Source organism: Brassica napus, chromosome A3 (assembly GCF_020379485.1).
Source record: "Brassica napus cultivar Da-Ae chromosome A3, Da-Ae, whole genome shotgun sequence".
Classification (NCBI taxonomy): Eukaryota; Viridiplantae; Streptophyta; class Magnoliopsida; order Brassicales; family Brassicaceae; genus Brassica; species Brassica napus.
Window position 1 is genome coordinate 8,357,008 of NC_063436.1, and position 25,869 is coordinate 8,382,876.

Consider the following 25,869-nt stretch of genomic DNA (forward strand, 5'->3'; position numbering starts at 1 on the left):
GTTTCTCAAAAATTTGCCTGAAAACCATAGAGGATGTGGCAAAATATTGTAAAGAAGGTATGCACTTTGTAATTTTCTGTTTTTTTGGAAGAAAACACCTGTCTGTAAGAGACCACTGTTTATAACCTTTGCAAGTGTTAATATGTTTACACCCGCCTTGGCGGCTTCATGACATTTCTTTTTATGAAGGCACGAAATAGGGAAATTTTCTGCATAAAAAAATTTGCATTAATAATTTAAACGACAACCACAACATGAAGTTATAAAACAAAAGGGAAATAGAATTAAACAAAAAGTAAAAGATACTAAAAGCAGTAGTCGATAAGAAGTTGACGAAAATTAAAAGATAAGCAGTAGTCGATAAGAAGTTATGCTTGTCTAAGAGCTAGTAGTGGACTCATTCCACACGTGCTTTCTTGCGGGCATTCCTATCAGCAGTAACTTGTTCTTTGGCCGATGCAGCACGTCCGGCAGTGGAAGCATCAGACGTGGATGGCTCTCCTCTGCCACATTGCAAGTGTTGGCATCTTTCTCCTCTGTTCCTGGTGCCACAACTTCATGCAGTGCTTCCTCAGGAGCATTTGCACCTTCCTATTAATAAGGTAACAAACAGGAGATTATATATTGGAAGTAAAAGTAGATGTAGAAAATTAACGTTAAGAAACGGAACTAAAGGTATGACAAAGGCTGGCATAGGTGCAAGCTCTCGCTCTGGAAATATGCGGGAAATGGTGAAGGTTTGATGCTTCAAAGCAAAATTGAAATCGTTCAGTTTATGGAATGTGTAGGTTTTCCCAACAATCTCAGCAAGGGACCGATGCAACTCAGTATCAACCTGAGCATGAACACCTATCCCCTGCAAACCAGAAACAACATTTTAAATGTTTTAGGATCTATCTAAATAATAGGACCACTTAATTGTTACCAAAAAAAAAAAAAAAAATAGGACCACTTAATAGTTAACTGGTTGACTTTAGGAAATACCAGTCTATGCAGCCTCAGAAGCTTGGATGTTTGTCAGTTTAGCAATCTTCGTAACAAAGCAAGGAAAGATGCTGAATCAGTGTCACTCGGTACCTGTTTTCAGAGAAAGGACAGCAGTACAAAATAAGTGACTGGAACTATATGATAATTGCTTTCAATATGCAGAAAGTATACAGTTGTGAAATTCTCACCTGAGCACATGTGAAGGAAGATATCTCTCGGACAAGTTTCTTTGAACATCTGAAAAAACCAATATAACAACAACCGTCATCTTGCTGGATCCCGGTCACTTAGCAGTGCAGAGGAACTCAATAATCTGTCAAGTGTAGAAGAAGTAGGACAAATTTCAATACTCCTTACTCAGATGATTAAGCTCAAAGTGTATCAAATTTAAATAGACCACATTACACCTGAGAATCAGCAGTGATAATAAATTGGTTAAGCTCTGAAATGGTAAGTGGCTCAATCTTCTGTGCATGAACCATCTTGGATGAAGACGCTTGCTGGTCTGCTCCTTGACCTGGCAATGAAGGAGGATGAACATGGAAAGACAGTAAAACAAATAGGAAACATGTTTACAATATTTGGAAGTTAGAAAAATTTATGTTGCTATAATTAGAATGAGTTGACTTGCCTGTCAAACACTTTTTTTACTGCTTCTGAGAAAACAGTAATATTGCCGGCCTGAGAAAACATATGCTCATGATTTATGCTCGTGACAAGCACAATTTTTGGCTCTGACCCATAGCTCTAAAATTTTTCGTGGAATGCAATAGCCAAAGAGTCAAACATACTAACCCAGACTTTAACAGCACTGCACAGGGGAGATAATCACGTGGGTTATACATTACAATTTCTATTACTACAAAATCAGATTTAAAAAACAAAAATACCTATCAAGACGCAAAGTAAGCATTATGCGTTTTGCACCAGGAAGATTGTCGTTGATGGTGCTCCTTATTGCACTTAGCTCACCAATAATGTCTAGGAAATGATTACATGTGAATAAGTTAAAAACATGCTATCAGAAAATCCAACAACATTACTCAGATTCAAAATAAAAAAACCCCAGCTCTAGTTACATACCAGGAAATTGTTTGTTGGTGTTTGCCAGTGCACGTCGGAACCGAAAAAGTTCAGTGGGTATGACTTTATTGGAATCTGTGAGATTTTCAAAAGAGGTTCCATCATTGAACCGTATGAAGAGGAGGGCATCAGTCAACCGGAAATTGTTGTTACTGCGCGTTACGTCAAAACAGCTTAACGTGTACACAGAGCCTTAGCTGAAACGCTGTCTGAATCTGAGAAGACGGTTTGCACTCAAGGATCCTTGCACAAGTGTTGACTGTTACAAAAGAGCAAATCGATAGATTAGACAATAGAAACTGATACAATCATCGAGATTATAAATTGAAAACAAAGGTTCTCTTACATTCTCATCAATCAGTGGCATGTCAAGGCTCACCGCCTTTCTTCACATTCCTGGGGCTGAAGACGTTACAGTATTCAAGTCGGTGTTCTTAAGTTGCAGAGAGCCAAAAAAAAAAGAGAGAGAGAGAGGCGTAGAATGTGGTAGAGAAGAAGGCGATTAAACCTAATTAGTATGGGCTTCTCATTTTTTCCTTCAAGCCCACATAAGTTCAAGAACCAGAAAAAAAAAAAAATCAACGCAACAAAAACGAAATCTCGGCAGAAGCCCACCAAACGTAGAGGAGAAGCGAATTTGCATTTGTTTGGGTGAAGCCACGTGGCGGAAAACGCCCCAGCCTTCTTGCTGAGCTGGATAGCCTAAAGAGAGAGACAACTCTCCTTTATTGTTATAGATTAGTTGTTCTTGTTCGATTATCTCTCTTTAATAGTTAAAATAATTTCTATCAAAAATATCATATGAAATTACTAAAAAAACTACAGAAAAGTATTAACCTGTAGCTTTAGTCTACTTTTAAGTTAGGAACTTAGGATCCATATTTTTCATTTCCAATTTCATTTCCATATCAATGTATTTTTCCGCAAAGAACATTATTTATATAATTTATTTATAGAGAGCATTATTTAAATATTCAAACATAAATTAGAAATATGCGGGTTATTACAAGAAAAAAGAGAGAGGACGATCGAGGCAACACTTTATTACCATTTTAGTCAAAAGACTTCATGATATACTTGAAAACATATATATAAAAAATAAGATATACTTGAAAAAAAACTCCAAAAGAGTAATTCTTGGGTTCACCCCCTAGTGTTTGAGTATTTGATATTTGATATCTTTTAAAAAAGGAAACAACATTAAATTTCCAAATAAGATTATCTTTTTAAAATAAAACAATAAAAATACATAAAAATAGTTAAAAAAAATAAATAAATAAATATTTTTAAGTCTTTAGCAAAATACTAAACCCTATACCCTAAATCTTAAACCCTAAACCCTATCACACTCCATCTTATCTATCTCATCACAATCCCACGAGTCTACTCATCATTACCGTTGCCATTGTATGCGCCGGAGCTTTTCCTCGAATGTCTCGACACTCAGCCGGCCGACCCCGGCCGACGTAACTCAAGAGCCGCCGTGATTCCCACAAACCCATCTTTCTCAACAAACCTGATGAGGGCGGTGAGAAACCTCCGGTTCGCTTCTGCCTCCACAAGGAAACCGGAAGCCATCGTCGCCGCCGTTACCGAAACCCACATCAGAGCAACAATCTCCTGCTGCAAACACCTGAACCTCGAGCTCAAAGTCCGCAGCGGCGGCCACGACTACGAAGGCTTCTCCTACACCTCTCCGGTGCCGTTCGTGATCCTAGATATGTACAACTTCCACAAAGTGGACATCAACCTTAAGGACGAGACCGCGTGGATCCAATCCGGAGCCTCTCTCGGCGAGCTTTACTACAACATCGCGAAAAAAAGCAAAGTCCACGCTTTCCCCGCCGGAGTGTGTCCTAAAGTCGGCGCCGGAGGACATTTCAGCGGCGGAGGGTTCGGGAATCTCTTGAGGAAATACGGTTTATCGATTGACCACATCATCGACGCGCAAATCATGGACGCGGACGGGAAAGTCTACCGCGACAGACGTTCTATGGGAGAAGACGTGTTTTGGGCGATTCGCGGCGGAGGCGGTGGGAGCTACGGCGTGATTCTTGCGTGGAAGCTTAAGCTCGTTAGGGTTCCGGAGAACGTCACCGTTTTTAAACTGGAGAGAACGGTGGAAGAAGGTGTCATTGACTTGGTCCACAAATGGCAGCAAGTGGCTCCGGTTATCGACAAAGATTTGTTTATCCGGTTAGAGATTAAACCGGTTTACCGGAGCACTACATCAAAATACAAGACCAAGACGATTAACGTGTCCTTCATTGGAATGTTTCTCGGTTCGCCGGAGAGACTTTTAAACATAATGAACAAACGTTTCCCGGAGCTATACTTGACGGAACCTGACTGCATGGTTAAAAAATGGATCGACTCGGTCGTTTTCTGGGCTGAGTACCCAGAAAACGAACCGTTAGAGAATCTTCTCGAAAGAACATCAGTGAACGAATCTTACTGGAAACGAACTTCAGACTTCGTTCAAACTCCTATCTCAAAACGAGGTATTGCCAAGATTTTCCAGACGATGATCTATCACTCGCCCCTTCCACGGCGAGTTTGGATGCAGTGGAACCCTTGGGGAGGCAGGATGGCTGAGATAGCATCTGATGAGACGCCGTTTACGCATAGAGCTGGTAACGTTTTCATGATAGAGCATTTCATGAATTGGTATGCACCTGGAGATGAGCTAGAGGAGGCGTTCTTGGCCATCTCAAGAAGCTTTAAAAAGGCGATGACTCCGTTTGTTTCGAAGAATCCGAGAGAGGCTTTCTTGAACTACAGAGACGTCGATATCGGGATTACGATTCCGGGGTATAACGCAACGTTCGAAGAAGCTAAGGTTTATGGGGACAAGTATTTTAAAGGGAATTACTTGAGATTGTTTCAGGTTAAAGCCGGGTTCGACCCGACTAACTTTTTCCGGTCTCAGCAGGGGATTCCGGTTCTTGAATAGTCGACTGTGGGGACTGAACTAGAGATTCATCGGATGTGTTCTTTTCTTGTTCTTCTTGTGGTTATTCCAATATCTAAGAGAAGTCACTGATGTAATCTCAATCTATTAATAATAAATGGAATAATCTTTACTGATGAGTTCAACGTTATAATAAATAAACTCCTATTACAACCAGTTAAACTTAAATTTTGGTTATTCACGTTATATTTAGTTTTACAAATCGAAAACATAATGTATTAACATTTCGGGAAATATTTCTTCTTAAAAAGCAAACACAGAAGAAATAATTTATTATTTAAAAATAAATTTGGAAAATAGTATCAAATTTGAGGTAAAGTTATAATTTCCCAGAAATAATACACATGCAAGGTTTATATTTGTGTTGTAAATGGTTGTTCCAATCTATAAGAGAAACGTTTGACTTTTATATATAATAGAGAAATTAGGTTTCAAATAACAAAAGACTAAGTGATGAGACCCTAATTAGATAACTATACATTCACTATTTCTAACACACCTATTTTTAATAATACGACTATATCCCTATAATATATACCCCATAACTTCTTACATCCGAGTGAGGTTTTCTTTAACAACAGAGACGTTGAAATCGGAATCACCACGCCTGGGTATAAGGCGACGTACGAAGAAGCTAAGGTTTATGGGGAGACGTATTTTAGTGGGAATTACTTGAGTTTGGTTAAGGTAAACGCCGGGTTCGACCAGAAAGCAAGGGATTCCGGTTCTTGATATTTTTCTCTTTAGCAACTCCGGTTCTTGATTAGTTTGGTGATTAATGTACTGTGGAGACCGGATAAGAGTTTTATCGGATGTGTGTTCTTTCTTGTTCTTCTTGTGGTATCCAATCTCAAAGATAAGCCACTGATGTAATTTCATTCTATATAATAACAAATGGCTTCATTTCTGTAAGCTTAAGAATTTGGAGCTTGGTAGGTTTCTATAGTGGTGGAGATTTGATTAGTGTTTATGTGTTATACGGAGAATGGTGTGTGTCATACACGTCAGAGAATAAAAAAGAAACGTGAAGATGCGATGATATGGTGATGAGTTCAACACTATGCACAAGCTTTAGACCCGACTACACTATACACATTGTGGTTATTCAAATTTGTTTTAGTAAAATATCTAAAAAGAAAATGTATTGGTATTTCTGGCAAATTTGTTTCTTCTTAGAATTACCAATACATTTTTTTGATGTCATCAGAAATGACTAATATGCAAGGTTTATATTTTTGTGTTATATATAATTGGTTGTTCCAATCTCTTTTTTTTTTTAACTCTGAAACTTCATTACTAGAAATAAGGTAATACCCGTACATCAAACGATAAAATAAATAAAAAAACTCAACCACCACAAGTAGGGCTTAGAGCAGCTTTAACGGGAGTATTTAAGCAAGGGTTCCAAACATTAAACTTGTTAAAAAAATAAAAAAAAAGTAAGAAAGAGAAAATATGTACAAAAGAGAGAGAGGAAAATAAGTCGTTGCAGGCGAAATTCTCTTGAAGTTTTTATATCCTCAGTCTACAGTTCTAGCTTTTTTAAAGGCCCAAATGATAAAAATAAATGAAATACAATAATTTAATTTAAACAATATTATTTTTATTTTTTGGGAAACTTACTGTTTTTTTCTTGGCAACGGAAACTTACTGCTAAGTCCCCGTTAATGTTGCTCTTGATATTCCAATCTCTAAGAACATGTTTATCGATAATATTTAAGTAAATATCTCAACAAACAATTTGACGAAAATTGTTTTAAATGAAGTGAGTATCTCAAATATGAAAACTTTATATTATAGCAGCTCCAACGTTTATTTTTGGTAGAGTATCTGAAGATTAAAAAAAATAGAAAATAGATAAAGTTTGAACCGATCCTTTGGAGACATATTTCTTCTGACATTTTAGAATCGGTGTCTCTATATTTTGTCGTTTTAGTGGTCAATTAATTTTCTTAAATAAAAATATTTATTTTTTAAATTAAAATTTAAGAACTTTTGAGAGTATTTATAGTTAAGGGTGCTCTTATAGCTAAATAGTTTTTCATAAATCACTGATTTTTTTATCCCTAATATATGATTTTTAATATCTAATAAGTATTTTTTATACAGGGAGTTAAATAGTATGAAGTGACTTTAAGACTTGTGATATGGTTTGTTATAAATAGTATGAAGTCGATTGCAAAAAGTGACTTTAAGACTTGTGATATGGTTTGTTATAAATAGTAGTCTAATTTTTACATGTGGAAATTTTTTCAAGACTTCCTGACCATATTTTGGAGATACATTAGCTTTATTCATCTCAAGTTATTGAAATCGAACCATGATGCACACAAACTTTAGAACCAACTAAAGTACAATTGTGGTTATTCACGTTACTTTTAGTTTATATATTGAAAAAATGTATTGACATCTTGGGTAATTGTTTTATTCTTAGAAAGCTAAATGTCATTAGAGCTAAATAATTGGCAAGGTTTACATTTTGTGTGTTATAAATGGTTGTTCCAATATCTAAGAGCATGCTATCAGTAATATTTAAGTAAATATCTCAATGAACAATATATTAAAAATAATTTTAAAATGAAATCATTATCTCAAATTTGAAAGAGAAATTTTCTTAGATAACCATTTTTAAGTTTTTGTCAAAAAATAGTCCTTAAGAAGAAAAATGACTAAAATAAGTTTTATTAAAGGATTAAAATATATTTATATCTAAACTTAGGGTTTAGAGTTAAGATATTAGATTTTGAGGATAAAAAGATGCTATTTTGGTCATTTTTTTTCTTTAAATGCTATTTTTGTTACAAAAATTTAAAAATGACTATTTAAGAGAATTTTCCAATTTGAAAACTTTAGCTAAATAGTTATTCATAAATCATTGAATTTTTATCTATAATTTTTAATTTATTAATATCTAATAAGTAAAATTTTCATGGAATTAAACTTAATATCTGGCCTTATGAAAATGAAGTCCATTGCACAAAGTGACTTTAAGACTTGTGATATATATTGTTTGTTACAATTCATAGTTAATACTTTAAACGTGGGAATTTTTTGAGACTTTCTGACAATAGTTTGGATAAACAGTAATTTAACCACATGAAATTATTCAAATCAAACCGTAACTTAAATTTGAGGTATTTAACTTGGTAAACCCAAACATAATGGAAATAGAGATAAGTTCAAATTATGCACAAACTTTAGAACCATTTTTGAAAAAGAAAATGTATTGACATTTAGGAAAATAAAATAATTTCTAGAAAGCTTAATGCATGTCGTTATAAATAATTAACTAGATTTTGATCCGCGTTGAAACACTAATTATGTATTTTTGTTGTTGTTTGATTATAAAACCGACAAAAAAATATTGTGAATGGATTTCGATATAATTGTCATTGTGGTTAGTTGTCGTCTTGTCGAGCTTATAGGCTTAGTTCTCTGTAAGTTATGATCTGTTACAACTGTTTAGATATGTAGTTGACATATTCTCTCTTTTGATTTGTATATAAAGATGTATCTTCAATACGTAATATACAGAAATACTCAACACTCGCTTTCTTTACAGTTCCTTTATAGTAATCTTTCTTCTTCTTTTTTTTTTGAAAAAGTATAGTAATCTTTCTTTCAGCATTGTCTTTGAAAATTACAGGCGATGTATACCTACCATCAATTCTTTGTTCCTCTACCATCGTTTTATCATCTCACAGCCTTCTTGTCTGCTTATTGTGCAGGCTAGGCTCCCAAATCAGTGAAACAGTTCACTGAAATGGTGCAGTGTAATAAATAATATTCACATATGATCAGCGGTGAACCCATGAAATATTATTTGAGGGTCAAAATAAAACAAAAAAGTCTTCTAGGGGATTTGATCTCGGCTTCTGTAGGTTCAATAATTCATATTTCAACCAAATACACTGCCTTCAATTATTAAACATAGCTTACATAATTTGTTTTTAACATATTTGTGGTGTCAAGTGATCCTTATAGATCCGCTCCTGCATATGATAACATTTATTATTTGGATATGATAAACCAGCAAATATGAAGAGACAAAATTAACGATTTCAAAAAAAATATTAAATTTCTTTTTAAAAATAAGGATTTTTCTAAAGAAAATTATTGTTTTTAAAAAACTTCCGATTTTTCTAAAAAAAAATTAACGATTTTTAAAAAGAATTAACGGCCCAGTATCTCATTCAAGCCCACGTTACTTAGAGGCTAGTAAACTTGGTGGCAAAGTAAGGACTGAGGCACGTGCAAGCACGGAACCTGCTTTACCCGCCAAAATCGCCGTCTTTTACCAAGTCCACAAGTCTTTTTTTTTTTTGCTTACTAAAATTATTAGTTTTAGGAATGAAATTTAACTGGATTTTTTTAATTTTAATTAGTAGAAACGTGTTCTAGGGCTCTATATTGTTATAGAAATATTTCTGAAGATTTTTAAAGCGTATTTGGAACTTGCTATATATCCTAGCCGTTCTAAAACACGTTCTATACTCTATAGCTTGTGTCGCTCAAGAACTAAGGTTTGCCTATATTTAGGAAAATGAAGGATAAAAAATAAACGAGAGGATACAGTTATTGAGTGACGAGTAACCGTAGGTGATTAATGAACTAATTAATATTCCAAATTAATACATAAGCAGAAGCCAAAAAAATAACTTAAAAGTGACGGTTACTTTTATATTGGTACCAAACAGTACTTATTTAGAGGCTCAATTTTCTTACATCGTAAAAAGTCACAATGAATTGTATTCTTATGATGAAAATAATTGGCCTGCCAAAATGATGTAGTAATATATTCTGCAGGTTTACGAATTTTATATAAACGTAATATTTTTCAAATGTTTAATTTTCACACAGACAGTTTAAAAACAAACTAGATATTGACCCGCCCTATATGTTTTGTTTTAAAAATATTTGTCTAATATAATTTATATGTTTGTGTGTTTGTATAATTATATTTTTGTATGATATGAATTTAACAGAATAGATTATTTTTGTAAATATATTAAATAAATCAAGTTTCATATGTACTTGTGTCTTTTCTTGTATCATATATGTATTTTTTTGTAATCATATTTATGTTTTATCTCTGATCATATTATAGAGTAAGAATTCGGGTTCGATTCCGACTATTCAGATATTGGTCTTTAGATGAGAGATTAAAACTTATTTGGATATTTATAAATTTTAGTTCGGATTCAGTTTGGATAATTACGGGTTCAGTTTAAATACGGATACTCATTAAAATAATGTAAAAATATTGAAATACAAATATACCCGCCCTTTAAATTATGTAAAAATATTTTTGGTCTATCTTTTTTGAAAAATTTAAATTTTATAATTGTATTTTTTTAAATCATATTATATTTAATATTAATTTAATTTAATATATTTTTTGGTAGTTAAATTAATGTTAAACATAATATGATTACAAAAAAACACAAATTTAAAAATTAACTGCCATAAAAAAACTAAAACAAAAAATATACCCGCTAGAATCTAGTGCTTTTTAAAATAACCTGCAAAAATTTGTTATCACAAATTTTTGCATGTTTGATGTAAACTTAATAAAATTCTAAGGATATTGTTTATTTGTATAATTTATGACAGTTAATTTTCTTTCTAATAAAATTCTAAAATAAAAATAAATATATTTTATTCTTCTTTAGATGACATCGTATTGGGTATCTTCATCGTTTGAAATATTTTTTGCTGGGTACTTTTTGTTTAATAAAATGATATGGCATTAGTTGTATTAAAAAATGGCGTGAGCTATAGAAAACTACTTTTATTAATGGGTCATACTACCGTTTTAATAGAATAAATATGGTATATTTGGATTTTAATATTTTTACATAGTTGAAATGAATACCCGTATTTGAAAACCCGTAATGATCCAAACCGAATCCGAACTAAAATTTATAAATATCCAAATAGGTTTTAATCTCTCATCTAAAGACCAGTATCTGAATAGTTGGAATCGAACCCGAACTCTTGCCCCTACATGTAGTCTATAATTTGAATAGAGTAATATAGGCTATACCTTCCTCTTTAAACATACTTAATTAATTATTAATAGCATGATTAATTGACAGACTTAATAAATAATAATCAATAATTTGCAAACAAATTCGGTGGCCTAGTGGAACACAGCACGCACATGTTTACATAGCCTGGGTTCGATCTACTCACATCGTCTTTTCATCTTTTCTATCTTTTTCTTTGTTTTTTTTCATTAATGGCATAATGATATGGGTTAGAATATTAAATATATTTTAAATGGTCCCGATCAAATAGAAAACAACTTGTAAAAGCGGAAGTTGCATATAAATAGAGGTTTCCTACTATTAAGGAGTGGTGGTTATTTTCAAAAAAGAAAATGATGTGGTGGTTAGTTTTGAAAATTAAAAAGGCAGAGTAGTTATCACATTAAAAAGGTATGTATCGTTAAAAATAGTTGTTGGATCCAACTTTTATCAATGGGTCAAACAGGTGTTTTAATAGAATAGATACACCAATCATCGAAATAAAATAAATGAATTAGGCCCTAATAATTAGGACGATCGTTACAAAAAAAAATCTAAAACCCAGAGTAACCGCTCCTTTATTCTCGCTCTAAAACCCTAACATTTTTCTCTCTCATATATAGCCTATTGAGACAGTTAACGAGTAGACAACTTACAAGGTTGAAGTCTTATTTGGATCAAAACAAAAGACACGACATTATCCTCTAAAATCAATCTCCAGGTCTTTGATTCTCTCTATATATCCTCTCTTGTCTTTTTTCTTTTTATCTAATTTGTTTTAACAGATAATTTATTAGCTCGTTACTAACTATTAACGATTAATCAAGCTTAAAAATCATCTATTAAAACACTTTGTAACTCCTACTGATTGCTTCACCTTCTTGTTTTCTACAGGTTGTTTCATCTTCTCAATGTCGTCCATGGATTGTTTAAGCAACTTCTTTACTTGGGATCCTCCTATCCAGCTCCAGGATTGTTTTATCCCAGATATGGATATGATTATCCCAGAAACCGACAGTTTCTTCTTCCAGTCTCAACCTCAAATGCAGTTTCATCAGCCATTTGTTCAAGAAGAAGCTCCTTCACAGACCTTTATAGAGCTCACTGACTTTGACTCTTTCTCCGACCAGTTTCTTCCTCCCCAAGAAACCCATCTTCCTTACCCTAAAGCTGAAACTTTCGACGAAATACACTACTTGGATTCCTTCCTTCCCACGCCAAAACGCCAGAAACTTGTTAACTCAAGCTACCACTGTAACACTTTCACCCATTTCCCAAACCCTAACCTTGATATCGTTCAACAAGCTTCCGTCTTCCCTGAGTTTCGAGTTCATGACATCCCCTTGGTGTTCAAGGCAGGTCTAGGAGATCAAGACGGGGCCAAGAAACCAAAGCTTTCATCTCAGAGCATGGCGGCTCGAGAGAGGAGAAGAAGAATTGCTGAGAAGACCCACGAGCTCACGAAACTAGTCCCTGGTGGCCAGAAACTTAACACCGCCGAGATGTTCCAAGCCGCCGCTAAGTATGTCAAGTTCTTGCAAAGCCAAGTTGGCATCCTCCAAATGATGCAGACCACAAAGAAGGTAACAACCAGCCTCCAAAAACAACACTACAAATTAATTGAAACCCTAACCGTGTTGTCTAACGAGGTGGTTGTTATTTTGCAGACGCAGGGTATCACTGATGTGGAAATAGAAACTCAGTTTTTGCTTGAGTCGCAAGCAGTCCAGGAGAAGCTATCAATGAAGGAATTATGTTTGGTTCCATGTGAAATTGTTCGAGATCTAACAAGTGAAGAATCCATTTGGAGAAACCCAAAGATTTCTCGAGAGATCGACAAGTTACTGTCCACAGATCTGGCTAACTAGTTTTAGTTCTAAGCATGAAGCTTTGTGTCTGTTCTTGCTTGTTTGTGTTCTTAGTTTGTGTTTTGTATTGTTGATTAGTGGCTAATTCTGTTAACTGGGAACTAATACTTTGTGCGTATTAGTCTCATGTATAGGTATTAGCAACCGTATCTAGTTGTCCATGTATTAGCTATCATTTGACATTTTAATGGCTAGCTAATGTATGTCCACATGTTGAAACTTTTACTTTTTAACAAAATAACAATTCTGTTTCTCTTTTTTACTTTGTGGGTATTACTAATTTAAAGCCCAAAAATCAGATTAAACAAACTCTCTAATCCGCGATCGGAAAGGGGTAGTTGCGTGAATAATGCCTTGCTAATAGGGATTCTCTAGCTTAATATAGTAGTACTAGTATTTTTATTTACCTTGGCCTCAACTACCGTAAATAGAAAAAAAAAACATTTTGGAATTTTATGAGTTATGGTTTACTCTAAGGACATCAACATTCAGCATCACGTTGAAAAACTCATGCGACGTATGTATTTATAGTTCGATTATTTAAAAAAGTAAATTATATAATAAAATTAGTATTTATGTTATTGAATATTTTCATTTTGAGTTTCTTAAACCGATGAAAACGCTCTTATCAAATCAGTCTCAAACTTAAACCACTAAAAACTGATTTTACTTGTATTTTGAAAAGAAAACAACTGATAAATGTTACTAATTTAACACATTGACCCATATAAGATATGTTTGTTATGTAATGACTGACCCCCTGTGAATTGATTAGCTGGCTCCGCCACTGGTTTAAGCTACTGATCGACAAAAGATAGACGGTCCGAAGCTGATCATATCACTAAACTATAGGCCCATGAGTTATAAAGAAACTGAACCGTTATCTTACACACATGGGACCCAAATCAAAACTAGGGTGTTGATTATACTATTTAAAACAAATAGCTTTTATTTATAAGATTTATAATTTAAGGGGGTTAAAATGTTATTAACCCGTTTACTTAAGTTTGTTTTAATTTTCTCACATTCTCAGTTTCTTTTAAGATCTAGAGGAAGAAGAAGAAGAAGCAAGCAAGCAATGGCAGCCATGGGATCAGGACCAGATCACCTCTTCAACCTCCGAAACACCTTTTTTTTTTAAACAATATATATACAAAAGTAAAAATATTTAATAAAAAATTTAAAATTGAAATTATGAAAATATTAAAATATATCTATTATATTTTAATTAATATTATAAAAATTTATAATAAAAACAATTTCAATAAATTTTCAAAATTTAAAATTATAAATTTTTAAATATAAATTTTATATTTATTATAATTTTATGATTTTTGATATTTTTATAATTATATTAAATGTAAATATTGTTAATTTATTATTTGATTGTTATCGTATTTTGTAGTTAACCGGTCATAAGTCACCCGCAAACGCACCAATTTTTTACCGCAGTACCAGTCGTACAAATCTCTTAAAATCGCTAGAAACCGCAACCGCCCGCATCCACAAACTCCCGCAACCACAACCGCAACCGCTGCGTTTGAACCAGTCAGGCCCTAAAAAGGACATCAACATTCAGCATCACTTTGAAAAACTCATGCGACGTATGTATTTATAGTTCGATTATTTAAAACAAGTAAATTATATAATAAAATTAGTATTTATGTTATTGAATATTTTCATTTTGAGTTTCTTAAACCGATGAAAATGCTCTTATCAAACCAGTCTCAAACTTAAACCACTAAAAATTGACTTGTTACTTTATACGAAAAAATGTTTAAGCCAGTGGCGGAGCACTTGCTTTGTGAGGGTGGTCAGTGACCCACATGGATTTTCATAAAAACAAGTTTTATTTGTATTTTGAAAAGAAAACAACTGATAAATGTTACTAATTTAACACATTGACCCATATAACATATGTTTGTTATGTAATGACTGACCCCCTGTGAATTGATTAGCTGGCTCAGCCACTGGTTTAAGCTACTGATCGACAAAAGATAGACGGTCCGAAGCTGATCATATCACTAAACTATAGGCCCACGAGTTATAAAAGAAACTGAACCGTTATTTTACCCACATGGGACCCAAATCAAAACTAGGGTGTTGATTGTACTATTTAAAACAAATAGGCTTTTATTTATAAGATTTATAATTTAAGGGGGTTAAAATGTTATTAACCCGTTTACTTAAGTTTGTTTTAATTTTCTCCCATTCTCTGTTTCTTTTGAGATCTACAGGAAGAAGAAGAAGGAGCAAGCAAGCAATGGCAGGGATGGGATCAGGACCAGATCACCTCTTCAACCTCCGAAACACCTTTTATCTGGGAGCTTACCAAACGGCGATCAACAACAGCGAGATCCCTAACCTCTCCCCGGAGGACGCCGTGGAACGCGACTGTCTCGTCTTCCGCTCGTACATAGCCCTCGGTAGCTATCAGGTTTCTCTCTATTCATCTCGATAAGCGTCATCGGATCTCGTTTTTTTTTATGTTTTGATCTCCTGTTCGAATTTTGTGTTGTAAAAGCTTGTCATCAGTGAGATCGATGAAGCCGCCGCTACTCCATTGCAGGCAGTCAAGCTCCTCGCTATGTATCTATCGAGTCCTGATAATAAGGTAACTCAAATACTCAATTTCATGCTTATTTTTATACTCCCTCTGTTTTTATTTGTAAGTAGTTTGTTTTTATTTGTAAGTAGTTTTAGTTAAAAGTGTGAATATTAAGAAAAACTTTTACTTTTGAAAAAATAGCATTTAATACATAAATTCAACCAATAATAAAAAAGTATGAATTATTTGATTGGTCACACAACATGTAATAAATGTAAAATGTGCTTTGGATTATGTAAACATCTTACATTGTGAAACAAACATTTTTTGTTATAACTACTTACATATCAAAACAGAGGGAGTATAATATCTAGAATATCCCAACTCGAAATATTAATAACTGGATCCGAAACGAGTTCTGATCCAAAATGGATCTTAGAGAGTGTTATAAAATTTATCCCAACCCGAAGTATTATTAATCAAATAGACCCAAAATATATAAAACATGAATGAAGTCTAAGAAGCCGAACTCGAAAACCTGAAAAATCCGATCTGAACTGAACCCGAACTCCCAGGTCTTATATATTGTACACTAGGTATTAGGGAGGGATTAGCATCTAAAACGTTTAATTGGTGATTAGATTGTTATTTAGGCGGTTAAAGTGTTTACAAAATACAATAAATATTAAATATATATCTTTAGATATATGAAATAGTATGAAAAAAATTATACTATTATTTTTATTTTCATAAATTTTATAATATAATATATTAACTACCAGAACATTGATGTTTATGTGTTCTTGGTCAGGAATCAACCATTTCAAGCGTGAAGGAATGGTTGGCAGATTCAACAATAGGAAACAATGCTATCTTGAGGTTGATTGCTGGTACTATTTTCATGCATGAGGAAGATTATAATGAAGCTCTGAAACACACTCATGCTGGAGGAACTATGGATCTGTACGATTTTTTTTTTTTCTTAACCTTGCTGGACCGAGTAACGATGGCTAGGTTTCCATGCTCATAGATTGTTCATTGCCCTTTGCATTTTTAGGCATGCCTTGAATGTCCAGATATTCATTAAGATGCACAGATCAGATTACGCTGAGAAGCAGCTTAGAGTGATGCAACAGTATGACGAAGACCACACTCTCACTCAACTTGCTACCGCGTGGTTGAACCTGGCAGTGGTATAATGCAAAAATATACAATTATGTTTTTGGCTTATTATATAGTCTGTTTTTGACATTGTAAATTTCAGGGTGGCTCGAAGATACAGGAAGCTTATCTTATTTTCCAGGATTTCTCTGAGAGGTATCCAATGACATGCTTGGTTTTGAATAGCAAAGCAGTTTGCTGTATGCAAATGGGTAATTTTGATGAAGCTGAATCACTACTGCTTGAAGCACTCAACAAGGTAACTAAACACATTCTTGGTAATCATGTATAACAAGAGATGTTGCTTGACTTCTCAAACTGCACTCGATTTCTTGGCTGTTCTGTAATATGGGCAAGTGTGAAAACTAGTTTGTGGTGATTGCAGGATGCTAAAGACCCAGAAACTCTTGCAAACCTTGTCGTCTGCAGTCTTCATGTTGGCAAATCATCTTCACGTTACTTAAGGTAAGCATTGCATCAAAATCCTTATAAAAACATTGGTTTAATTTCACTTATTGGGACCATGCTATTTTCTTTTTTTCTACAGCCAGCTGAAACTATCACACCCTGAACATGTGCTTGTGAAGCGTGTATCATCAGCCGAAGATAACTTCGAGCGAGCGCTTCAATCTATCGCTTGAAGACTCTTCCATTGTTCAAGCTTTGCAGGATCAGTTTGCTTTACTACATATTTTCCTCGGTTGGTAAATCCAACAGAACAACCAAAACCGTTTTGTCTTTTTGGAATCAGTATATGAACCAGATTTTGCCATTTGAGTATGTTACGTTTACCATCTCATTACTTTTATATATAAAACTCCAGGCTCCACCTATCATACTCTCAGACTTAATTTAGCTGATCGCGTAGCCAAAACCCAAATAGGAATATGCATCACTCCATAACTTGAGTTCAAACCCTTGTCTGGAATAATGTCCACAGCCAATTTCACGATATCATGATCCGATTGTTAGAATTTTAATTTGAAAAATGTATTTGAGAGGTAATTTCTACAAACAGGTGAAAATGTTGAATGAATTGCTGCTTCCTAGAATCAACGTAAAGCCATTATTAATCAGTACAAAATTTCATATATAATCTCTACATATTGTTTCAAAAAAAAAATCTCTACATATATTTGGACCGTACAAATACTATAATACTAATAGTAAATAAGAACACATCACCTTCCACACCCTTCACTAACATCTAGAATAAGACTCTTCACTACAATCGTCTAGGTCGATACACAAAACATGTTTTTGTTGCTTCGCGCGTAACAACTCTGTTTAGTATCTTTAGTCGCGTGACTGACAGTATTTAACTTTGTGAGAATCGCTCACAGAAAAAATAGTCAAACGAAATTGTTTACAAACTATTTATTTATAATACAATAAATAGGATAGTGAAATGTGTGAATGTTAAAGAATAATATGTAAATATGTAAGCATACTACATACAATGGTTTTTTATATAATTAGACGATTTCAATAAGCTCCAGTCTCTAGTCCAAGCTGCATGAGAGACACATGTTCATGTGCATGCTTCTACATTTAGTCAACTTTCATGTTTCTTTCGATACACATGCATTTGTAGTTGTTAAATCAGTCCAACAATTCCCAAATGGATAATTGTGTTTTTTTGTGTGTATATGTATAAATATGTGGTTTAGTTTTCCCTGAAAATCACAGCAATGTACAATGGGCAGATACATGCTTCGTAAAATATAAACTTGTTTTTATAATAAATCAAAAAAGTTCTTTAAGTTGTGTTAAAAAGAGAGGACGTAAACACATGGCTTCTTCGACAGTCACCACTTTAGCCCTAATCCTAATCATGATCTTCCACCTCACGCCGGAAACAACTGCAGCTCGCCATCTCAACGATCAGATAAAGCCGATAGATGTAATGAAATACCTGTTTTCACAGGGCTTTCCCTTTGACCGTGTTCCTCCACCACCATCACTTTTTTCCTCCGTTACCGTTTGTACCTTCTCCAATCCCTGGATACGCTCCAAGTTTACCGTCACCGTCACCTTCGTTACCTCCGGCGTCTCTTCCCGGTTTCCCTGGCTTAAGGTTTTCTCCCCCGCCGATCCTCACGCCGCCACCGTCGTGATTTTATAGGTTAGCGCCGTTATTATATATGACAATTATCCGTTGGAAAAACGATTGATCATGTGGACTCAATGATATAAGACATGCTTATTTCATGAAAGTTTAATAAAGATATATATATATATGTCGTGTAAGTGTAACAAATTGTCGATCTAATTATTAAATAAAGACTTCTGTTTAAGTTCTTTGCACCCGGAATCTTTCTCTCAATCTCACATTCTCATGAAGTTTATGAGTGCGAGTGAACTCAAACCGTATATCGAAGTAATTAAAAGTGATCATATACATTTTATATGTGATGTTACAAAAAATACATTTGATATATGTATGGCTGCAAGTTGGAAGTTTTGTTTTTTACAGTTTCATAGTCTAATTAATAAGTCTAAATATGGTTGATCCAAACTTTCTAACAAAAAATAGTTTAATACGTCTAAATAGTAAAGTAAAATTATAATGTTTTGAAAATTGTCTCCCTCCTACTTGTCAGCAATTGTCATTGTTTAGGAAAACTTTCCCAACATTTTGATTGGCTAATAAAATTGTGTGTTTAAGAACAAAAAACCAAAATCCATGGTATTTTCCTTTGGCGTTGTTGCTGTGAACTCAGGGAGAAATTAAATATCCGATACTTGAGCATCCAATGATCCAACAAACCCTTTCCTTATTTAATTCTCAAAATCGTTTTCTATTACCTATTTGGGTCTTCTTGATTTTTTTATATTCACATATTATCATGCAGCTCCTTCTTTAGACGGCATGTATTAAACCCCCTACATGTTAGGCGCCAGTACTTCTCCACGCCGCCATAGACGTGCTTCCCAATTCTTCCCCGTATATATATATATATATACTCAATGAATTCTAAATTTCTAACCCAACCCTAAGAATCTCACCTTTTAAATTTCCTTCACCATCTTTAGCATATTAATACCTTAGCAAGATTTCTAAGTTTGTTATGTCTCCTCCAGCGTTGTTTGTGTTTGAAGATGATTTAAACAGTAAATGGAGCAATGAAGAGTTGCAGCGTCTCAGTGTTTTTGCCAGAGAAAACTCTAACCCTAATTTCAAAATCTTGGTGAAGAATGCTGCTCTGCAGAACCAGCATACCGTTTCCTCAGTTCTCTCCAGCCCATCTGTGAAAGATGAAAGCTTCAGAATGGTCTTACCTCAGGTGATGTCTCCACCGAGAGATAAAGCAGTGCCACTTCCTGTTCTACCCGAGCCGATGATGAAACCACAGAAGAAGCTTGGCCGCCAAGAAACCATGTTTGCTGTAGGAAAATCTCGGTATGATCATGAGAAAAACCAAAACCATGAAGAGGAAGATTTCAAATGCAGTGCCTTCTGTTTATCCCTCCTTGGTTTTGGGAAGAAAAAAACTGCGAGGTCACCGAAAAGCAAGGATTCATCTATAAAGAAGAAAATGATCAAAGGGTCATCGTTTTCAAACTCCATTGTCTCCCTAGGTGCCTCATTCGAGAAATTTGAATATGGCTCATGGGTTTCAGCAACTGCTCTGGCCCGAGAAAACGACCGATTGTACTTTGACCTGCCGTTGGAGATGATCCAATGTGGCCGTGGAGGCGGTGGAAATGTGCAAGAACCGGTGAGTTCGGGTTTCTTGTTAGACAAGGAAACAGAAAGTTTAGCTTTGAAGAGTGTTCTTCTGAAGACTTCTCTGTCCGGAAGGGAACAAAGAAGTTTGGCTGAGACGTCACCGCAACGCGGTGTCAGATTCTCGAACATGACCTCGGTTTCATGCCCGAGTTCACCTCGATCGAGTATCACCCCCACGCTTGCGTAAAGGTTAAAGCTAGAGATGACTTCAATACGTTCTTTGCAGCACAGAAAGCGTGGAAAACATAGTACTATAATAAGACTCAGTGCCGTGCGAAGAGTTTTAGGGGCCTAAGGCAAGTTTTAAAAATAAATTTATTTATAACCGTAATGAAAATAATTTTCTAATATGATCTATTATTTTCACCAAATACACAAGTCTAATACAATAAAAGAATAATTTTATAACATAAATATGTTATATTATGTCATATAGAAAAAAAATACATGAATTCAAAAAATAAATTAATTAATTTTGGTAGAAATGTTTTTTTTTAATAAGTCTAAACCACTATACTAGAAATTATTTTAAATTTTGGGGCCCTAAAAACAGTCATATTAATCGGGGGCCTGAGTCGAATGCCTTTTTCGATACACTGTAGGCACGCCTCTGATAAGACTTTACAATAACATATGTTCGTATCTAAAAAACGGTATGTATATAACAACAACGGAGAGCGAATATCTGCTTTCTATAAAAATTTGAATCTCTACGTATTCAGATTGATGAAGGATTATGTTTATGGTCAGCCGACATGTCTCACCTTTGATCGAACATTAAGCTTTTTTGGCACAATTCTGTTGTTTGGTACTAGTTCTCTGTCATTGTGTATAGAGAATACCATAAATAGCAATAAAATAGGTTTTTTGACCAAAAAAAAAAAAAAAAAAGCAATAAAATAGGTTTTTGTTCAAAAAAAATAACACACCAAAAGAAACGTGTAAAACATGCTTGTTGTTTGACTATTTTGCCTAGTAGTTTAGTATATCTCTTTGCTTCTGAAGTCGCACGTACAAAAGTCATTGTTGCCTGTCGTCTTTAATTCAAAGCTTGAAACTTCCATTTTTGCAGCTGATATTGTTTCGTGGAGTTGTTAACTTGTTATGTGTATATATATGTTGATCACAAGCTCAAAGCTTTAGTTTAGTACCCGAGGTTCGAATCGGACTCGTCGTTGATCACAGTCTGGTAGATCAAACGATCTCTCTCTCTACCCAAGGTACTACGTTTCAGTTGATTTAGATTAAGTTTGCTGAGTTGCATTATGATTTTGATGATGATTAATGAGTTTCGATCTATCCTTCTAGGTTCTGCACATGTTAGATGAAAATATTATCTTAAGGCCTCTTATGTGAATTGAATAACGCGTTGCTTTGCTTTTGTTTCGGAATCCACTCGTTGGAGCTGCCTCTCGGGTCGTCTTCGTCCTACGGTGAGAAGATTTTGGGATCTAGCATAGAGGTGGCTCTTCTCTTGTTGTTTGTTCGACATAATTGACTGTTTGTGGTTACAACATCATGCAAGTGGTTACAACAGCGTCAGCTTAGAGCAGATAACTTTATTATTTATATTTGGGAGAGTAAACAGGTACATTTACTTAATTAACCACAACATTCTGCTGCTTCCTTGTGCACTTTTTAGAAAGTGGTTTACCACAGAGTAACTCATTTCCAATGTAAATGGACGGATCTTTAAACTTCAGCTGCTTAGGTATGCTCCCCTCCAGTTTATTGTAAGAAAGATTCAGCGTATGGAGAGAAGATATCGCTGCCAAGCTCTGAGGAATAGCACCAGAAAACCTGTTACTTGATAGATCAAGCGTCTCCAGGTGACCAAGTTTCGAAATATTCCCGGGAATGCTTCCCGCGACGGAGTTTCTTGATAAATTCAAGATTCGAAGGTAAGTAAGGTCCAAGATCCCAGCTGGGATTTCTCCATACATGTTGTTTCCGGAAAGATTTATGCTATCGCGTATCTCTTGGTATTCATAGTACTCGTCGACGCTTTTACCTTGCACAATGGCTGTGAGATTGCCGATGCATTTTGGAACCGGGCCGGATAATTTGTTTTCTGAGAGGTCCAGAATGTGTAGACTCGGGGCGCTGCATAGATCATCTGGGATTTGACCATCAAAGGAGTTACTTGGCAAACGAAGCATGGACAGAGAAGACAGCTTACTTAGCCACGACGGAAGTTTCCCAGTCAGCTTGTTTCCTCCGAGATGAACGTGTGTAATGCCAGAGCAGTTCTGGAAAGTGTCTGGGATATTACCTTCCAATGCATTCTGGTTCAGAAGCAAGACGCTGAGACGAGGCAGCACGCAGAGAGACTCCGGTATTTGGCCTGATATGCTGTTCTCAGACGCGTCGATTTCGTAAAGCTCGGATGAAGGACGCCAGCATTTTGGGAGACTACCGGAGAAACGGTTGTTTCTTAGATTCAGGGTTTCCAGTCCGGTGAGTTCACATAGAGACGATGGGATTTTTCCGGTGAAACTGTTTTGAAAGAGTTTTATGTTTTTCAATTGTGGCATCAAGACATGGATGTCAGCTGGAAGAGAACCCGAGAAGTTGTTCTGGTAAAGATAAAGCTCTGTTGCGTATGTTGTCCAGCGAGGGAAAGGGCCTTGGAAGTTGTTGGAGCTCAAATCAAAGGCTGCTAAATTTGGGAACACGAGATTTTGAGGTAACGTACCTTTGATTCTGTTGTTTTCTAGATACAGTTCAGTTACACCAGCAGCTATTATGGAGAACCAGCTGTGGGGTATTTTATCCGCAATCCCAGTGTTCCTGAGTGTGACGGAGTTGAGTTTGTTTTGTACTTGAAGCCACATTGGAAACGAAGGGCCGATCTGGCAGTTCTCGATTCTGATAAGCTCCAATCTGAAAGGAGGAACCCATGTTGATGGCACCTTAAAGACGAGAGATCTGTTTGCTTCAGTTGCGAGAGTGAAGCTTTTCAAGCTTCTAAGATTGACGAAATGAGACTTCAGCAGAACACCTTCCCACTTGTTCTCCATCAAGTTTAGATCCACAAGCTCCTCAAGCTTCCCCAAGCTTTCCGGGATCTTCCCGTTCATGGAGTTGAAAGAAAGATCAAGTTTCTTCAGTGACGCCATGTTTCCTACAGAGGAAGGGATCGAACCAGTGAAGGAATTGCCTGTAAGTTCCAGAATCTGTAGATTCCTCAACGCGCCAAGCGACTCAGGCAATGTCCCCTCTAAACGGTCGAACATTAGACTGAGAGAGAGCAAGCTGCTATTTCCTTTGTTCTTGGACAAGGCGTCAAGAAACCTGTGGATTTGACCTTCGAAAGAGTTTTCAGAAAGGTCAAGATGCTTCAGCTGAGGAAGGTCTCCAAGAACCGCTGGAATTTCTCCCGAGAGTTCATTCTTGGACAGATCTAGCGTCTCTAGAAGCTTCAGCTTCTTGAATCCGGGGGAAATCGTTCCCTGGAGACGAACCGATTGGAGGAAAAGCTTTCTGAGGCTGGTGAGATCAAATAGCCAGTTGGGTATCGGTGAAATGAAAGAGTTTCGAGACAAATCAAGAACTTCAAGAAGCTTCAGATTCGCAGACGAAGAAGGGAAAGAGAGAGGTAAGTTCCAAATCTCACAGCTGAACAAATGCAACTCCTTCAGCTTCTCGAGTCTACTGAGATCCTCTAACCAGACTTCACCAGCACCTCTCAGACTCACAAACCCCATGTTGAGGTAAGTCAGTGAAGAAGAGAGACCTGAAAGCCACCCGAGGTTGCCTGAACGCAAATTTATGGTGAACAGATCGTCACTAAACGTCTGAGCGTACAGATCAAGAGACTCGAGCTTCGACAAATTCCCAAGACTGGCAGGAACTTCACCGGAAAACGATGAGAAAGAAAGATTCAGGTACCTTAGACTAACGATGTGGCCTAAAAACTCGGGGATCTCCGTGAAGTTGAAATCATTTGAACTCAAGTCCAGATAGCTCAAGAACTTGAGACGGGTCAAAGAAGGATTTATCATTCCCCCCAAGCTACCCTTTCTAAATTCACCATTACGCCTAAGTGTTTGATTCGGGTTTCTGAGATCAATCTTGATGACGTAGCTGGTTCTGCGGTCGCAGCCAACGCCGCGCCATTTGCAGCAGTCAGGTCCGGACCAAGAGGAGAGTCGACCAGAAGGATCAGTGAGTGATTGTTTGAAAGTGAGAAGAGCTTGGCGCTGGGAGGATATACATTTAGGACTATTAGATGCTGATCCCAAATCAGGTTTTTTGAGAAGAAAGATGAAAACCAGAAAGGAGAAGAAGAAGCTTGGCCTGAGCTTGAGCTTGAGCTTGAGGTTCATACTTCAGTTTGATGTTGTTTTCGTTATGCTCTATTCATTTTGTCAAATGTTAATATATAGAGATGTGTTGAGAGTTGACGCAGACATGTTAGACCATCAGTACATGTATATATTTAAATAGACCACCATTACATGTATATATTTAAATACGAATATGGACACGTGAAAATTAGCTGGTGTGCATGGAAGTAAGTGCAGCTCGATATTGGAGCACCATCAAAGGGCTCGTGGTGATGTTTCGTGAGAAGGCCACTCCTTAATTTAATAATAATAGCCCTGTTCGTTTGGTTGCCGCAGGTTTCGGCGTCAGCGGCGGCAGCAGCGTCAATGAGGACAGTTGTTGTTCGTTTCGCTGACGCTGACGCTGCCGCTGACGCTGCCGCATATCATATCGCGACCGCAGGTTTTATCGGCGTCAGCCGCAGGACGCAGCGTTCGGACGCTGCCGCTGCCGCCGGTTCCTGCGTCAACGAAACGAACAAGAGTTGACGCAGAATGTTGACGCTGCCGCTGCCGCCGGTACCTGCGGCAACCAAACGAACAGCCCTAATACTAATAAAATGTGGTTATGAATATATATTTTCTTAGAACATTTCTTTTTAAAATGTGGATCTTGCCTATTACTCTCACCGACACAAATTTAATATAAGTTCGAATATGTTTGGATGCCTCTATGGACATTTAAAAGCATTCAAATTTAGTTTCTTTCGGGACTACGGCAGTTTCATGGTCAGCTTGTTGGAGAAAAACTTCAATCCCAACTGTCCTTATGACTTATCCCACCATACTCCTCATTGATCGCGGAGGTGTTCGAGAGTTTCTGTTGTTGTTGTTTGTGGGCATTTCTTGAATCATACGAGACTTCTTGGACTGTTGGTTAATGTTATGGCGGACCTGACATCAATTATGAACTTAGAATCGATGAAATTTTTTAGCCCCTCAGTCTTATAAAAAGACAAGTTTAAACAAGTTTTTTTTTTGACAAGAATCAAAATTCTGTGGCGTCAATCTATTATTCTGAAAGTTATATGCAATGCAAAAAATATAGAGAATTTAAATATGCAGTGCAAAAACATATACAAAAATTTTAAAATATGCTATATGCAATGCAAAAAATATACAAAATTTAAATATGCAGTTGAATCTTGTTTGGATTATAGT

At 35.8% G+C, this 25,869-nt stretch overlaps 5 protein-coding genes, 2 long non-coding RNA genes and 1 pseudogene across 8 annotated transcripts; 5 read left to right on the forward strand and 3 right to left on the reverse strand.

Moving 5' to 3' along the window:
• Nucleotides 1-205: 205 nt before the first annotated feature.
• LOC106382289 lies at nt 206-1,510 on the reverse strand. Of its 2 annotated transcripts, XR_001276840.3 has the most exons (5): nt 1,395-1,510; nt 1,176-1,300; nt 985-1,077; nt 671-856; nt 206-591 (listed from the first exon to the last, which is right to left on the reverse strand). It is a non-coding gene; the product is annotated as an uncharacterized LOC106382289 (long non-coding RNA). The 2 variants fall into 2 exon arrangements; XR_001276839.3 differs by having other exon boundaries at nt 206-856.
• Nucleotides 1,511-1,619: 109 nt separating this feature from the next.
• LOC106437838 lies at nt 1,620-2,575 on the reverse strand. The gene is made up of 4 exons (XR_001287358.2): nt 2,417-2,575; nt 2,071-2,329; nt 1,878-1,968; nt 1,620-1,798 (listed from the first exon to the last, which is right to left on the reverse strand). It is a non-coding gene; the product is annotated as an uncharacterized LOC106437838 (long non-coding RNA).
• An 828-nt stretch (nt 2,576-3,403) lies between these two features.
• Nucleotides 3,404-7,598, forward strand: LOC106378779 (berberine bridge enzyme-like 16; the record flags this gene model as incomplete). The annotated part of the gene is made up of 1 exon (XM_013818857.3): nt 3,404-7,598. A coding segment is annotated over one exon (1,620 nt), but the record flags the coding sequence as incomplete, so codon positions are not given.
• A 3,113-nt stretch (nt 7,599-10,711) lies between these two features.
• Nucleotides 10,712-13,223, forward strand: LOC106443489 (transcription factor bHLH53-like). The gene has a single exon (XM_048775304.1). The coding sequence runs from the start codon at nt 11,982-11,984 to the stop codon at nt 12,936-12,938; it is 957 nt and encodes a 318-aa protein (XP_048631261.1). The 5' UTR covers nt 10,712-11,981; the 3' UTR covers nt 12,939-13,223.
• A 1,894-nt stretch (nt 13,224-15,117) lies between these two features.
• On the forward strand, nt 15,118-17,483 carry LOC106437840 (coatomer subunit epsilon-2-like). Its single transcript, XM_013878825.3, has 7 exons — nt 15,118-15,375; nt 15,463-15,552; nt 16,298-16,449; nt 16,544-16,679; nt 16,751-16,906; nt 17,033-17,112; nt 17,195-17,483. The coding sequence occupies exons 1-7, from the start codon at nt 15,202-15,204 to the stop codon at nt 17,286-17,288; spliced, it is 882 nt and encodes a 293-aa protein (XP_013734279.1). The 5' UTR covers nt 15,118-15,201; the 3' UTR covers nt 17,289-17,483.
• A 709-nt stretch (nt 17,484-18,192) lies between these two features.
• LOC111203937 lies at nt 18,193-18,947 on the forward strand (annotated as a pseudogene).
• Nucleotides 18,948-19,076: 129 nt separating this feature from the next.
• LOC106405677 lies at nt 19,077-21,182 on the forward strand. The gene has a single exon (XM_013846197.3). The coding sequence runs from the start codon at nt 19,719-19,721 to the stop codon at nt 20,565-20,567; it is 849 nt and encodes a 282-aa protein (XP_013701651.1). The 5' UTR covers nt 19,077-19,718; the 3' UTR covers nt 20,568-21,182.
• Nucleotides 21,183-21,924: 742 nt separating this feature from the next.
• LOC106437841 (receptor-like protein EIX1) lies at nt 21,925-25,825 on the reverse strand. The gene has a single exon (XM_013878826.3). It carries the CDS (start codon nt 24,706-24,708, stop codon nt 21,979-21,981), a length of 2,730 nt encoding a protein of 909 aa, XP_013734280.3. The 5' UTR covers nt 24,709-25,825; the 3' UTR covers nt 21,925-21,978.
• Between the last annotated feature and the right edge of the window lie 44 nt (nt 25,826-25,869).